This window comes from Pocillopora damicornis, chromosome 5 (assembly GCF_964200805.1).
Source record: "Pocillopora damicornis chromosome 5, jaPocDami1.2, whole genome shotgun sequence".
In the NCBI taxonomy this organism is placed as follows: domain Eukaryota; kingdom Metazoa; phylum Cnidaria; class Anthozoa; order Scleractinia; family Pocilloporidae; genus Pocillopora; species Pocillopora damicornis.
In genome coordinates this window covers 27,879,321-27,896,004 of record NC_142674.1, presented here as the reverse complement: position 1 = coordinate 27,896,004, position 16,684 = coordinate 27,879,321, and the positions used below count along the sequence as shown (strand labels likewise).

The 16,684-nt window shown below is 36.2% G+C and overlaps 1 protein-coding gene across 1 annotated transcript; it reads left to right on the top strand.

Annotated features, from left to right (window-relative positions):
• The first annotated feature begins 7,833 nt into the window (after window positions 1-7,833).
• Window positions 7,834-14,648, top strand: LOC149046311 (peroxidasin homolog). The gene is made up of 8 exons (XM_089206054.1): window positions 7,834-8,541; window positions 8,647-8,892; window positions 9,010-9,258; window positions 10,199-10,471; window positions 12,371-12,652; window positions 13,105-13,212; window positions 13,582-13,609; window positions 14,432-14,648. The coding sequence occupies exons 1-8, from the start codon at window positions 8,436-8,438 to the stop codon at window positions 14,646-14,648; spliced, it is 1,509 nt and encodes a 502-aa protein (XP_089062180.1). The 5' UTR covers window positions 7,834-8,435.
• The last annotated feature ends 2,036 nt before the right edge of the window (window positions 14,649-16,684 follow it).

Genomic DNA, 16,684 nt, shown 5'->3' with positions numbered 1-16,684 from the left:
TATCTGGGTTTTATTAATTAAATTTAGTCTTTGTTTCGCTTTTTTACTTTCCATTTTCCGTTTCTTTTTCCCTTTTATTTGATTGAGGGTACCACGTCTCAATTATTATAGAGCACTTTGCGATGCAAAACACATAAATAGTGAGATATATCTTCTTCGTGTTGCATTTGATAATTCTATGTTATAAACTAATTGTGGTTTTTGCTTTAGAGTGTTTACTCTCTTAATTGGTTTTCTTCACTTTCTTTTTAAACTGGTGCATTGGCCTTCACTTGTCAAATCAGTTGGTGAGTACCGTTTTCGTTGTGTAATAATTTTCTCTTGTCATTAATAAAGATAATGGTTAATGTCTAAGTAAATCGGTGTTCATGGCTTCTATTACATTTAAATTGCGCGAGACAAGTGGAATATCTAGATTGACACTGCTCAACAAGTGAAATGAGGCACGAGATTTGCCTGCCTGTTCGTAATTGATAATTGAGTTTCATTGACTACTTGTAGTTTGTGGTTGATACATACTTTAGTGCTTTTATTTTCTTTAATATTTTTTTCTTCATTTTCGTTTTAATCTGGTGCAATATCCCTCATTTGACAAATCAGAAAGAAAGTAATCTTTTCTTTGCTTAATAGTTATTAATTGAAATAACTGTTACTGACTAAACAACATTGCTACAAACAAGTCGAGTCGAGTAATTGTATTTAGAAAAGAGTAAATATTTCAAGGTTTTTACCATTCATTACATTGAGAAAAAATTAAAGTTGTGTTTACTTTGTTGCTCTCACAGTAGCACAGACACAGACAGTGTTAAACATTAGGCAAAAAAGTTTAAGCTTTGATTGCTATAATGCACTTTACTTCACAAAACATCGCAAGATTAAAATTTCCTTTTTTGAGGGTTGTATTTAGTGATTATAGGTATTAATCAAATTGCTTTTGTACTCTAGTGTACTTACTTCCTTTTCTTTCTTTCTGCATTTTCCTTTAAATCTTGCGTATTGACCCAACTTTGGGAAATTAGACGGTAAGTAACATTTTCATTCCTCTTAAATAGCTATTAGTTAAGATAATGTTTTCTATAGGATTGGAATTACTTGAGGCAAGTTGAATATTTAGATAGATATTCAATGTAATTAACAAGTGAAATGTAGTGCCGAATTTGCTCTCTGCCTGTTCGTAACTGCTAATTGAGTTTCATTGACTAATTGTAATCCGTTTTCTAGTTTGTTTACTGTCTCTTTAATTTTCGCGAAAAAAAACTGTGCGACATTTTCTGACCAGTTCAGATATTCTTTTCAGTGAGTTGAAATTTGGGGTGCTTAAGACGCATAGTTTCTTCTCGTGATCAGTAAAAGAAAGCGTAGTTCGAACCGTCACTGAATTTTTTAATTTGAAACTTGAGTGTTAAATTCTGCTCGCGCAGAAAATTTCATAGTCTAATGATTGCTTAGTATGTGAAAATCCAGTTACAATTCACCTTATCTAGAATTTATAGTTTGCTTAGCATATCTTTGCTTAGAGCATTTCAGGGTGAATTAAACAACCTACGCACAGCATTTTCAATCTTTTAGTTAGAAAAGTAGAAAATCACTCACGCAGGAAAGTTTCATTGTGTAGTGGTATTTGCCTTTTTCCCTTTGCGATCATTAGCCTTTCAGTACGTTGAATCTCTAAGCAACCCATAAACTAGGTCATACATTACGGTGAAAGAAAACAAAATTCTATAATTGATAGAATTTTGTTTTCTTTCACCATATCAAGTATCTGAAAGTATCAGTTTGTTGCCTTAACATTATTATTTTGTATGAAACCCTTAAATTAAGCTAACAATTTATTTCTGTTGCTGTTGCTCTTTCCTCTGTAAAATCATGGATCGTGGACAATTTAGTGGGTAAGAAATTATTTTAGTTCATACGTAGATCATATTATTAAGCAAAATGTCGAAAAAAGTGAAAATTAAACAACCCTTCTCGAAGCCCTTTTCTTTTATTCTGTTCAATTCAAAATGCTTTGACTCTCTTACCTTCGCGAGGTATATCAAACATTATTATAAGTTCTTTTTCCTTTAAAAGTTAGTTAGTATTTGTTGTTACCTTTTGCTTCCTTTTTTAGCAGCGAAAGCAGTATCACTTTATTATTTTATTATAGAACATCAATCGTTTTCGCATACCTCAAAGTGGTTCATTTGTTGGTGTCCGCATGCGATTATAAAACCAATTATTATATCTTGTGTCCAGCTTATAACCTCTCGTGTCTGCAAGATTACAATCTCTTGATGTCCGAAAGTATGCTCAAAGGCATAAATTAATTCGCATTAATTGATTTTAGCATATGGCCCGCCTGGCCCCCCCTCGTGCAATTCCATAGAAAAGCTGACGTAGGAGGGGCCGGACTGGTTGATGTGAAATGCCTGGTAACTTAACAGGCTCGAGGCAATACTTTAAAATCAAAATTTTAGGAAGAGAGAAGCAGCCTGGCAACCTAAGTATTCCATTTTGTTTCTTTAGCTAATAGTTTTATTGTAGAATTTTTAAGCTTTTGAAACCATCTTGAAAGAAAAGCAGAACAGCTTTACGGGCCCGTTAAGTTACCAGAACCCCGAGAAACGGACTCCCGGTCCGGAAAAAGCCGCCCGGCCCGAGTGCACTTGGGCAAAAAATATTAAAATGAAAAACATTGTCCGCCTTTGTGGCTAAAAATGAGTGACAGCAGAGAGTACAAATTGAAACAATTGCTACGTTTTCCGATGAAATGTGAGTTTCCTGTTCTAACTCGAAAACAGAAAGGAAAAGTATTAATTGTAGAATAGTTTTTGTGGTTATTCCGCGCGCGCCGGTCTATCGCGTGGTATTTAAGAAAAAAAAATCAAAATTTCCAACACTAAAAAGTCATACAATAAAATGCGTAATGACTGAGTTAGGTCGGGCTGGATGGGAAATATTTGACTTTCGATCGTGGCTCTCGGACCTCTGTGCTATGCTCGGTCCGTACGTCATGACCTCGAGCCAAATACTTTCCCGTCCGGCCCTCCCACTCAGTCAATTAGTACACAGTATCTCACAACGGCTTTAAACTGATAGTAAATTTCAGTTGATTCATTTTCTCTTCTTCTCCATCGGGTTCACCAACGTCTCATTGACATAACAGATCGTAAGTAGCTTTTTCTTTACCTTTCCTCATTTTTACATTTCTAACAAACTAGGTACTATTCGACAGTCATCATGTGTTAGACTCCCTTCAGAGTAATCATCATTTTTGCGAAAGAGTAGATTTGTAAAAGGAAACGCTTTACCTACAATGAACCGGTATAGTTTTCGCCCCAATCATCATTTTTGATTGCGGCCAAGAGTTATAATTGCTGGGTGACAGCATGTTAAAGACTGTTATACGGTCAGACTTCCCCATTGAATGCCAACATGGTAACCATTTGAAATACCCAAGCGGTGTGGCAAGTGTAATAAGACGCGTAGTCATACTACCGGCTATTCCATTAAAAAGACGCTTTTACTTTACGATACCAAACTGAAGGACAATGTAGGCAATAACAAATGTGCCTCACTAACTAGCATATCTCTTTTTCTTATTTCCTACCTTAACGGGCAAACAGATCGTAAGTATGTTTTCTTTTTATAGTTATTTGGCGGATTTCACATGTCTTTTCACTACTACAGTAACAGTCATGTAACATATTTGTATCACTGTCGCTTACTTTTGTAATAATGAAAGCTACAATTTTCGTTTTATTAATATTATTATTATGATCATCAATAAACATGGCATTCTGATATTCGCCTTGCTTCCTAAGTTATGGTTGGAAACTTGTTGAAACCGTTTTGAATTAGGCTCTTGTGGAAATATTTATTCAGTGTGAACCATAAGTAGATAAGGATTCGATTTTGATTCAGTGGCTTAGTTTACGAAAAGATTTAATGTTATCTGTGCTAGACTGTGAAATTGAGGTGTTAGTTACTTGAAACTAATTATGAGAATTAAAGTCATAATCATGAAAATGGTTTCACATCAGAACTATTTGTTGAGCAGAGGTCTTAGCCGACTGATTAATGAATATCAACTCTCTTAGCAGTTAATTACTTTCATTTTATTTATTTTTCTGTTCTTGATGTATTTTTTTTTTGTTATTCCTTGGCCTTGGCAATTGTGGAAAACGATTAGAACGTAAGTACATGTTTCTCTGTCATTTAAAGCATATCTATTTGCATGGCACCTTCACAGTGCGTATACGTTAACATATTTCACTAAAGTACAGGTGATAAACGAAAGAAAAAGTGCATAGCATTTCTCAATAAACAAATGAATGTTTTGAGAAACAGATGCACATTTAAATTTATTTCTTTTATAACTTTTATTCACATGCCACTTCTGCAATCACTCAGCTGGTAAGTTGAATTTAGTTTATCTCGCGCAATTCTTATTCTTGATAATCATGCTTAAGACAATTATATTTTCCTTTAGTGCCTAAGATCCTATTTACAACCGGTCCGCGTATGAATTGTTTACTCTTTTCGGAGTGCATGTCGATTAAGTGTTGTAAAAACAAAGTTAAGTTATCATCACGGCGAATCAGATCAACGAAAAATCATTGGAGCCTCAATAATCTCATATTCAAAGCAAACATTTGGCATCCAGGACTGGAAAACACACGAGATCATGTGAAATCAGATTTGTTGAGAAGCTGTAGTGTAGGACGAGGCGTAGCAAAACTCCGATGTTATCAAGGAGTACTTCTGAAATCCCCATTGAAAATCGCTTTCTCTTACAATAATACAGTTTCAACCAATGAAATTTACGTTGACATCCATGTCATCAATGTGTTTTAAGTCTACTTTTATGTTTTATTTTGAATTTTGAGCTCAACCCGTGCTTTCGGTACATTTTTATTGGTAAAGACTTCCATAACTGGCCCCTTATCCTGTGATCTGCTGGTGACAGCTGACGAGGAACATTCGATTTAGCAATGTTAACTTTCTCTACTTCCTGATAGCGACTGAATCTCGTCCAAGACCACAAACAAAAAAGTTCGCGGTGTCTGGAGAATCTTTTTCCAACATCACATTCTTCTCTGGAAAATGTAAATGTGTTTTCATGTGTTGAGAAAGTACTGGAACCTAATTCCTTTCCTAAAAAAAGGGGGGAGGGGGGGGGTAGAATTTTACGATGAAATTTTATTTCATAACTTAAGCTATGTCATTTAAATCATTCACTGTTCCTCCTTTCTTATCTCATCTTTTCTGTCTAGCCAAAAGGGGGGGGAGGGGTAGAGTTCTACGATGAATTGTTATTTCATAACTTAAGCTATGTTATTTAGATCATTCACTGTTCCTCCTTTCTTATCTCATCTTTTCTGTCTAGCCAAAAGGGAAGGTAACTATCAATATCATCCGTTCCTATAAATAAATAACTCTCCTGTGGCTTAATATACATTATTGACTCTCTGCACCGGCTGATTACTGATCTGCAAATTGCAATCGTGAATAGCAAAGAATTATTTGTGTTTGTATCAGTGACAGTTAGTGATAGCTGGTAATGTCATAATGTTACTATCCAAACGATTTACCGATGTGGACAGTATTAGTATAAAATCAATACCTAAGTTCTGTAATAAATGATATTTGTATAATTATCATCAGATAACAGTCATATGTGGCTGATTGTTTGCTTGATTTAACAAATTCTGTCACACAGTTATCGATTTCAATGTAATATATTGACGTACAAACAAACTGGTTTGTTCAAATAAACAAATGAATAGATAAATGGATTAACATCTTTTCAAAATTGTTTTTCTCTTTCACGGCGTTCTTTCCGGATTCATAAGCGGGTGAGTGCGACGAGTTCAGTTTGTTTGTTAAGCTTATGATGTGTTAGTCAAGTATTCCAAGTCTATATTGAGCCACTAATTTACTCATCGAATGTTAATCTTTCTTTTCATGTTCACCTAATTTCCTCATCCTAACTGATACAACAGATTGTAAGTAGCCATGCTTGAAATCATTTATCAGTAGGCAGGATAAAGGGTCGATAAAGATGGTTGAACAAACAAATGGATCCCAATAGAGAGATTCAGACAGGATACTCTTCTCTGTTGATCAGAGGATGTGTGGACAAAGATGTTGCATAGAAATAAAACTTTTAATTGTTACAACAATTGAATTTCAACGTTTCAGGCCTCTGCCATATACTGGTGGAACTTTTACAGAAAAGTTGAAAATTAAAAATTGAAAACGTTAAAATCCTAGTTTGTTTTTTTGTTTTTTTTAACATTTTTGCACATTCATCCATTTGAGCAATAGAAAACAGTGTCACTCTCCCTGGCTTATAACATGATAAATCCTTGACAGATGTTGAGACAACACCAATGATGCTTTTAAATAGGGAACTGTAAGTTGGGTGATTTATAAGCTTCAAGCCATCAATCTTTTTAACTTGGAGATGTTAGTTCGATTTGCTCCTGGAAATTAGAAACTGAGAATATCGACGATAATAATTAGGTATTTTGGTATCCTTTATGGCAAGCAGCAGATTAATGAAGCAAAGGAAGTAAAGAGCATAGGTAGAGTGATAATATGACATATGACTCTTTGCGCACAACTTATTGTTTTCAAAGGTTGTATGGCGTGGTCGTCTTGGAATGGCGTCTGCATTGGGTGCAACGAGTACCGGGAAAGAGTCGGTAAGTGACAAGAGGGAGTTTTGGTGAATTTGTGACACACAAGTGCAATGGCGGGTTTTCGTCATTGTTTTACAACTTCAAAAAACTATGCAGCATTTATAAACTTTTATTCAAATGGATAAACTCTTATGAATAGATTGTAATGATAGTTAGGCAGGAACCTTCACCAGTTATTTTCAAGGGATTTTTTCTTTAAAATAAATAAGATGACTTAATCTCCAACCGTTTATTATTTTTAAAAGATTATTTGGATAACCTTACTTCTAGAATTTAACTGCTCAAGAACTCGGGAATCACGGCCTTGTAAATGTAAGTGGTTTTATGTATGAGGAGAAAGTCAAGGATTCATGCTGCACTGATATCCTTCAACTGTCCTTTAATTAAACGTCAAACTCTTTATTTAATATACTTTGGTTTTACCAACAGGGTTGGTAATTTAGATTGGCCACCGTAAAAAGTATCAAAGCTGACCTTTCGAGCGTTAGCTCTGACGAAGCGCTAACGGTCGAAACGTTGGCTAAGAAAATCTTTACGGTGGCCATCTTACATTTTCAACTTAGTTGATAAGACACAAGAGCCGTGACCCATGGAAGCTTACCCCCCGTTTTCTCTGTAAAAAAAAAAAAATATGATTCGCACTTAATTAAAAACATTTTATTTTTTCTGCCGGAGTTTAGACGCTATATTTATATTTTGTAACAAACAACAAAGGCAATTTTTCCTTAGTAAAAAAAGAAAGATCATTACAGTTTCATGTAGAAAAGGCGTGATTTTCGCGAGCGAGTGCTAAGTATTTTTCCTTGGTGAAAATCATGGTTGCAAGCTTTGATTTTTACAGCAGGGGAGAGTTGGGGAGAGAAAGACAGTTGCACTAAGATTGTAAACGACGATTAAAAAGAAGTAGAGGGGGAGGGGATGGGGATCAAGTTTTATACAAATTATTATTTTTCTTCTTAAAATTAAAAAGGTCCTCCTGAAATAAATTCTTGGCGAGAGAAGTCTGTCAAATTAAATTCAACACTTCAAATTCAATGCTTCGTGAGGGGTTTTCCTAAACCAGAGGTGAAGTGGACAAAAGATGGAAAGTTAGTTAATACCAGGAACATGCTCACGATTAATCGAGTGACTTATGGCGATGCTGGTCAATACACATGCAGCGCTAAAAACAGTGGAGGAAAAAATGAAGCAGCTATTCATATTACAGTCACAGTTAAACGTTGACTTACTTTTGTTTCTTTTAGTTTCTATTCTCATTTTCTAATTTTTTTTTCATATTTCACCTTTTTTGAATTGTACTTTTGAATTCTATGCCTAGGTCCTCCTGAAATTAATACTGAGCTCAAGAATCATTCGGTTACCTATAACTCGTCGCTTCGGTTCATTTGCTCTCTAGGCGGTTTCCCTAACCTGAGTTACTCTGGACTAAAGATGGGGTGAATCTCCGTAACAAAATCATGTTTGCAAGCTTTGATTTTTACGGCAGGGGAGAGCTCAGGAGAGAAAGACAGTTGCACTAAGATTGTGAACGACGGTTAAAAAGAAGTAGAGGGGGAGGCGATGGGGATCAAGTTTTATATAAATCATTATTTTATTTTTCAAAATTAAAAAGGTCCTCCTGAAATAAATTCTCGGCGAGAGAAGTCTGTCAAATTACATTCAACACTTCAAATTCAATGCTTCGTGAGGGGTTTTCCTAAACCAGAGGTGAACTGGACAAAAGATGGAAAGTTACTTGATACCAGGAACATGCTCACGATTAATCGAGTGACTTATGGCGATGCTGGTCAATACAATTGCAGCGCTAAAAACAGTGAAGGGAAAAAGGAAGCAGCTTTTCATATTACAGTCACAGGTAATTGTTGACTTACTTTTATTTCTTTCAGTTTCTTTTCTCATTTTCTAATTTTTTTTTCATATTTCACCTTTTTTGAATTGTACTTTTGAATTCTATGCCCAGGTCCTCCTGAAATTAATACTGAGCTCAAGAATCATTCGGTTGCCTACAACTCGTCGCTTCAGTTCATTTGCTCTCTAAGCGGTTTCCCTACACCTGAGATACTCTGGACGAAAGATGGGGTGAATCTTAGTAACAACAACACTCTCACAATTAATCAAGTGAGTTATGGAGATGCTGGTCAATACACATGTAGCGCTAACAACAGTGAAGGGAAAAGTGAATCAGCTTTTCGTATTACAGTCACAGGTAAACGTTGACTTAATTTTGTTTCCTTCAGTTGCTCTTCTTATTTTCTCACGTTTTTTTTCTTTTTCTGTCATACTTTCACCTTTTTTGAATTGTGCTTTTGAATTCTATGCCCAGGTTCTCCTGAAATTAATCCTGAGCTCAAGAATCAGTCGGTTGCCTATAACTCGTCGCTTCAGTTAATTTGCTCTCTAATCGGTTTCCCTACACCCGAGATACTTTGGACTAAGGATCGCGTGAATCTCGGTAACAACAACACTCTCACGATTCGCCAAGCGAGATTTGAAGACTCTGGTCAATACACCTGCAGCGCCAAAAACAGCGAAGGAAGCAAAAACTCAACTTTCTGGATCGAAGTGGCGGGAGGTACGGTTCTTATTTACATATAGAAAGAACTTGAGTCGATAATCAATTTAGATCTTTGGTTGGATGAGGATAAAATCTTTTCTATGATACCAAATGCAAACTAAGGACTTGAAACCACAAAAGTTTCAAAATTGATTGAAAATATTAAAAAAAGTACTTAATTGATGATAACATTTAAAGAGCGAGAACATACTAACTTATATATCGAATGTAAATGAATTTCGTGATCAGACATGTAATTAATTTTTGGGCAGTTTAAACTGATTGCTTTTTGGAGCGTCGAGCAATTTTGACTTTATAGATATCACCATATTTTGTCACGGCATTTATTATAAAAGCCCGTTTAATTTTTTTAATTACCTTTTTTTCTGCTTCTTAAATACCAATGACTGACAAGTCATGATTTCATGTACATTTTTAGAAGTGCAAAAATGTCAAATTGGCTATCAGTGCATTATTATTTAAGTATTTATTACTGAAGTTGGAGAGCGAAACATCCATGTAAATTTTTCATTGATGCAACCCTTTTGACCATTACTATTTGGCTATTCTTCAAAGTAAATGTGTAGTTTGAACTTAGAGAAACTGGTACTCTTAACCATGGTGTTGATATTACACCTAACAACCAGCAAGAAAAGAATGAAGAAATTAATAAATGGGTAACTAAGTTGTTAACTCCTGGGTTGTTTCTAAGATAGGAAATCTTTTAAGGAAATAAAAGAATGTTTTGATGTCACATTGGGCTGACTTATACCTTCCTATATCAAAAGTGAAGAAAACTAATTTCAAAATAACCTTGGATTAAAAATGGACTTGGCAATAACGTAATTAGCTTTTATTTTGAAACTAGTTAATTTAGGGTTGGATAAGGAAGGGGGGAGAGGGGGTTAAAATGGACAATGCGACCCTTTGTTTAGCTTAGTGATCTTTTTACTTCAAGTCTCTCCCCAGATCATTCAGCCTCCGAAAAGCCAATTTCTTACGGAAGGATACCCTGTAAACCTTAGTTGCGTAGCCTTAGGTATTCCAACACCAACCTTCGTCTGGACTTTTAATAATGGTGACCTGCCATCTGGTATCAATCAAACCGATCACGAAGGAGAATCATTCCTAGTTTCGCCAAGTGTCACGAAAGGGATGAAAGGGACTTACAAGTGTACAGCGAAAAACAAAGCAAACACAACCAGTTCCTCAGCAACTCTGCATGTTTATGGTAAGTTCAGTTATAATGATATTGATGATGATGATGATGATGATGATAACGACGACGATGATGACGTTGATAATGACGATGATAATGTTGAAGATGAAGAAGAGAAAAAGGGAGAGAAGAAATTAAGACAAAAAAATGAACTTTTAAATCCATGGGCAATAGCGACGGAGAAAAGGAATAGCGCGAAGAGAATTTAGGTAAACTCGGCCTACTTGTATAAAGGGCAGATAACGCTATCTAACGGTTAAATATTTATCCGGTCAATGTGTGATAGCAAAACGTAAAGCGTTCTCCACCAGATAGAGTTTTATCCAGTGGATAGTGTTATCCACCCTTCGAGCAACCGGGGCCTGACCTTCAAAAAAACTGGTGAAATCAATGCTTAATACTTATGTCCTTGGATCTTTATGGTTACACACGCAAAGAACTGCGTAGATCTGGTTAGGAAACAAACGCTTATGAAAAAGGACAGGTGATGGCGCTATAGAGAGTTGATTGGTTCGAAATACTTGACGATATGCAATGTACTCCCAAGCTGGAAAAATCTGAAGAAGAGACTTCCGAGACGGAGAGATCTAGAATCTCAGAAGAAAGCAAAAACGAAATAAGACGCAAAAGCCAAAGTTACATACGACACATAATTGGTATTCTCTATATTTAACAACAAAACTAAAACAGAGGAAACTGCTTAAGGCGAATACGCTTCTATCCGTGACCGAAATCGGAGGTAGAATAGCGACTAAGCATTTGAAAGAATACCCTCGCACCCTCAAGTCTCTCAGATCTCTCCACAAAGTTGATTTATGGCTTTTGTAACTCGTAATGTGACTTAGCCAATGAGGATAGAGAATATCACAGAGTCAAGATTTACGGATTTACACACTGAAAAAGCATTAAGTAAAATCTTCTTCCCAAGCTGGTCCAAGAAGCCGAGAGGCAATCAAATGGCGCACATCGCTTTTTTTACGTGTGAGGAACCGTGTATCGTGCTTTTTCACCCATAAAGCGTATGTTATTCTTATTAATCTTTCACTGGCATAGTTTCCGTCTGTAACATTATAAAAATCGGCTTTCAGGACTGTTTATTAAATCAAATTCCTTACAAAAGATGACTTAGGAACCTCTGTGGAGAGTTATGCGGAATAGGAAGTATGCAGAGCAAAAAGAGAAAGAGAAAACAGCGCGTCGGTTTGTACCAGAAATCTCATCGGTTCGCTGCGCATACGTGTTCGATTTCCAATACTACCAACTCGTGCGTAAAATACCATACGGACAGACTTTCCATGGGGTATTTTCTATCGATTGAATTGTCATAACAGCTCTTGAGTCTAGTTCTGTCTATGATGTCCACAATTTATCCTTGGAAATTTCACCGTGTAAGCTTGAGAAAATGTTGTAAGTCCACTCTCCTCAGGAAGTGATAGAAAACCACCTAATGAAGTTGTTGTAGTACTTTGGAATTTAGACGGACGATGATCTACTTGAAATCATACCCGATACCGCTGTGCTGGAAAAGAAAGAAACTTCGTGCTGCATGACTCACTTGTTGTGTCCTTTTGACACAAGGGTGCAGAAAAAAGAACAAGATAAGATGGAACATTATAAAGACCTTAATTTAGCAGTTCGGCGGAGGATCTGGGGCTGCTGAAACAGTAACCAGGAAATTTTAAACATAAGGGCCTCAAGCTTGTTTTGAAACTCTTTCTAAACCTCACGAAACTCACAAGGAAACACTTTTCTTTTTTTTTTTTTTCACTTAAAGCAACCTGTTCGAAGCATTCCTATAGAGGTCGCATTTGACTCGTTTCGTTTCCATGTTTGTTTTTGGGGTGTTTCTAATGCAGTTGAAGTTTTAATGTGACACTAGCATTCTAACGAATTGCCCCTTTTTCAACGCAGGAAAAGCCTCTGCTCAAATTGTTTCAGAGAAATACATAACACTCATTAAAGGATATGCCCTGGCATTGACCTGCAAAGTCAACGAAGAAACAATAAACATAACGTGGAAAAAAGATGGAGAAACAATAACAGAAAGAGCAGTTATAGAAACACGATTAGACGAGACAAAGAGTAAACTTGCTCTTACTGAAGTTCTGGAAGAAGACAGTGGTGAATATTCTTGTGAAGCACGTAACAAGCAAGGAACTGTGGCTCGCTCTGTTGTGATAGTAAATGTCAAAGGTAAGCTGTTAAGGAACTACATATAATTTTAGTAATTAACTATGTAAGGTCATTATTATAAAATGCACCTCCGCTTTTTAAGTTCCTCACAAACTTTTCCAGTGGTTTTTTGGTCTTCTGGGAACTAGAAATTTGAAATGAATTAAATTTGAAAGAAATTAAAGAAACTGTTTCAAAACGAGTTTCAATCATTAGCAGCAGCATGTTATACATATTCTATAATTCTTTCACCAATCTTTCTCTGTCTATCTGCCTGTTCTTTGCAACTTAGCACATCTGCGTCGTTTTTCCGTGGGTTATTCCCCGTCACCCAACGCAAGCAATGAACAAAGTAAATTGTTGAAACCAAAAAAATTAGTTCTCTATCTGGATCTTTGGTGTTTTAGTTTTTATTTCTAATGCCGACCGGCAAATTCCTTTCCTACTAAGCTTCTTCTGTTATTATATTTCAGAGGCTCCCCCCAGCAGCTCACTGAAGTGGTACTACATTGGGGGACCCTTGGCTGCTGTCGTTTTTCTACTGGCGCTCATTTCATACATTAAAAAACGGCGTGAGACAGGTAAAATGTTACCATACGAAAATAAAATGTCTTCATATGGCAGATTGTGGCTTTTAATACGTCAGTGTTTTGGAGCACGAAGGAGCTATTTAAAGCAGGTCATATTGTACATTTCCAGCGCTGATTTTGAAGGTCCCTCTACAGTCCGGGCAAAGGCCATTGCTAATAAAATTACAAAAACGTTACTAATTATATGAAACTAATTACCATGATAACCCACCTTATTCCTTCTCCTGTTGTTTGACAACAGAGTCAAATATAAGTTACACGTGGTTTCTGAGTCGCAAGCTTTAATTTAGTTAATGATGTCATTCTTACTCACAACGAAGCGATTTCTTTCATCTGTTTCCACATATCCTTTGACAATAGCCCCACCTGAGGTGCCGCCTAGGCTGCGGTAAGTGAATTCCCTTTTTAATGCTCAATGTCTGAACGTGTGGTTATTTCCGAAGTTTCTAACTCTTGAATAAGTCTCAGTAGAGTAGTGATAAGCGCCACTGCTGAGTAAATACGTCTTTTTTTTTCTGTTCGGACTGACTATGTTCACCATTAAGAGCACACTGGTCAAAATAAAAGGTTTTTTATTTCGAACCAGCAGCAGTTTTCGAAGCATTTCTTATCAAATGGCAATCAAATGTTTCTTAACATCCTGTCTGTTTTGGATTCGTCCGTCCTTCACTTGTTTTGACATCTTGTTTAGTACCTTTTTTTTTTGTTACCAGTACGCTAGGTTGTGGGTGGCGTACTTTTAAAGAAGAAGAGAAGCTTTGACCCTTCGTCACTCTTTGTTACAGAAACTACAGTTGAAATACACTCGGAGTCTTGTAGACTGATTTATAATAATATTACTCGATGTATCGATTGTGGACAATACTTCGGATGGTTTTAATTAGTATTTCATTTCTCGCGAAGGAGGCACGATATTTATATGACGTAAAATGCCGAAAAACACAGTCGGCGCTAAGTTTATTCAATAAAATCTCCTCTCTGGGTCGATGCGTTCAGTAAATTAGTATCTAAATTTCACCTATTTCAATAATTTTTTCATTGGCAAGTGACAATTTTCTGAAGCACCCGGAAATAAAAACGAAAAGAAAAATATTAAAGTGAAAATATAGAGGATATCTTTACCACGTTACGTTAAACCAGATTCAAAGAAGGAAAAGATCGATAGGTAACACAGATGGTTAAAGTCTTGTTTTCATCTGCAATTATTCAGTGAAGGGGACGATGAAGTTGAGATGGATCAGCTGAACGTAAACACAGATGGATGGGAGATTGCAGTTGACCGCCTGACCCTTCGCGAGCATATTGGCAGAGGGGCATTCGGTTCAGTGTGGCGAGCGCTACTGGGTCGTTCTCGAGGCAGACCTGGAAATCGCACGGTTGCTGCGAAATGCTTCCTACGTAAGTACTTACTTACAAAGCTTGATTAAACTATCCTTTATTAAATTTTTGAGTAACATATCTTAATAAAGGGCATTTCACTTAGAATATGCTTTTTTAACGTACTTGATACATAACATGGATAGCTTAAAAACTGTGCGCTGTTAAAATGATTTACCAGCTGGCGTGTCAAATTGTTAGCGGATGGTTCCCCGGGGGACCGGTTGTTAAGTCTTTTGTCATACAACGCTACTACCATACAACAGAACACGAATATCATTTGAAGTATTAGAAGCTGTGGAGAAAAATGAAAATTTATTGATTAAATTGCATTCAAGCGAATAAAAGCGGAAAATACCATAATACTGAAAATGTCACTCCTTCGTGTATTTTGTAAAATTGCTCGCTTAGAAACTTTTGATGGGAAATAATGTCATGTGACCTCAAAGAAACCTGGAGAGGGTCAGTCTGGCGCAAAAAGCTCAGAGCCATTTGCCAGTCTAGTGGTGGTAGTATGATCTTCTTCCGCTGGAAAAGCTGAACGTCATAATGCAATAGAACTTGTATGAAGCGGTTACCTAGTAATAAGCGGTCGGTTTTCAAAGTATCGAAACTTTCCTCCTTTGCTTATAGTGCTTTTTATATCAAACAGTTGTGGTCACCCTTTACTAAGTCCCAACAGCCTATTTTTAATGTTCCTTACCTGTATTGAACGGTTACTAAAGCGGAAGTACACAAATAAAATTAAGAATAATCTTTCAAGTAAAATTGAATCCAGGTTTATCTCCCGACATCAATGTTAGTAATATTTTTGAGCGAGGTTGTGTATGTTAAGTGGTCCGTGATGGCATAGAGTGGCTTTTTTAAACTTTTATCAATAGTAGCCCTATTCCGTGGAACCTATATTAAACGGTCAACCATTTCCCGTGCGTGACCGCTAAATACAGGTTCGACTGTAACAAGCTTATAGAGTCAAACGAATTTAGAATAATTCTGGAAATGCTAAGGAATTATTGTAGTTTTTAGTAAGATAAAAGCAAGGATTATGTACCATATGAACGGTAGGAAACAAGAAGGCGCAAACAGAGCATATCTTTAATAAAAATTGTCTCAAATATCTATTCGACCGACTATTAGGTATTATAACAGGTGCAATTTCAAGGCTTAATTGCGTCTCTACTTTTGTAAGTTGTCTGTAAACAATTGCGCGGTCCAATGAGCTTGCCTAGTTAACAACAATGCTCGAGATGTGCAGCGTTTTCTTAGCAAATAATTTTTTCAACAAGGATGAATCTACTTTTGAAATTTCATGTTCAATACAACTGAACAAGACGGCTAACTGACATTTTTGTGGCAAGTATGGATTATATGGGGTTTAGAAAACTAACTTTTTTTATGTAGACCAAATTTATTAGAAGTTGCGCTGGTAATATAGCACTTAGTATACAAAAATGTTTACCACATAATTGTGTCTCTCTCGACATGCAAAGTATGTTTGTTTATCTAATTTTTGTGTGGTTTCCCAGCAATCTCCGGAGAGAAAGGAAGGAAGGCCCTGCTGAGAGAGATCGAGTTATTAAAACTCTTTGGAAGGGAGGGCCATGAAAATGTTGTTAAGTTCATTGGTTGTGTTACAGTTGGAGGTAATCAGCTATTGTTATGAATATAATCAGCTAATTCACAGTAACGATAAAAACATATCCGACGTCAACCAGTATTGCTTAGATGGTGTACTAATTCAAGGGTTATTTCCATTTTTTGTCTTCTAATCTAAAGAAATTTACTGTATGTATGTAGGCCATTTTACATGGAAGATTTAAGCTCTAAAATTTACACGCTAATTGTGATAATAGTTTTAACTTACGATGGGAAGTCTCTGTCTATTTATCTGCCATCCCTATTTTTCTGCCTTTCTGTTTATCTGTCTGTCTGTCCATCTCTCTGTGTGTCTGTCTGTATTTCTGTATCTGCTGTATGTGTCCATCCGTTTTCTATCTGCGTTTTTCCCTCTTTGGCTTTCCCTCTCTTTCTTAGATATAACCAAATGTATAAGTAGATAAAGCATGTATAATTCAAACACATTTTG

Excerpts from the sequence above, each read along its gene's own strand:
- LOC149046311 (XM_089206054.1), top strand. The coding sequence starts at position 8,436 with ATGCTCACGATTAATCGAGTGACTTATGGCGATGCTGGTCAATACAAT. Across the intron at positions 12,653-13,104 it reads TGTGATAGTAAATGTCAAAG|AGGCTCCCCCCAGCAGCTCA; the intron begins GTAAGCTGTTAA and ends ATTATATTTCAG. Across the intron at positions 13,213-13,581 it reads TAAAAAACGGCGTGAGACAG|CCCCACCTGAGGTGCCGCCT; the intron begins GTAAAATGTTAC and ends CTTTGACAATAG.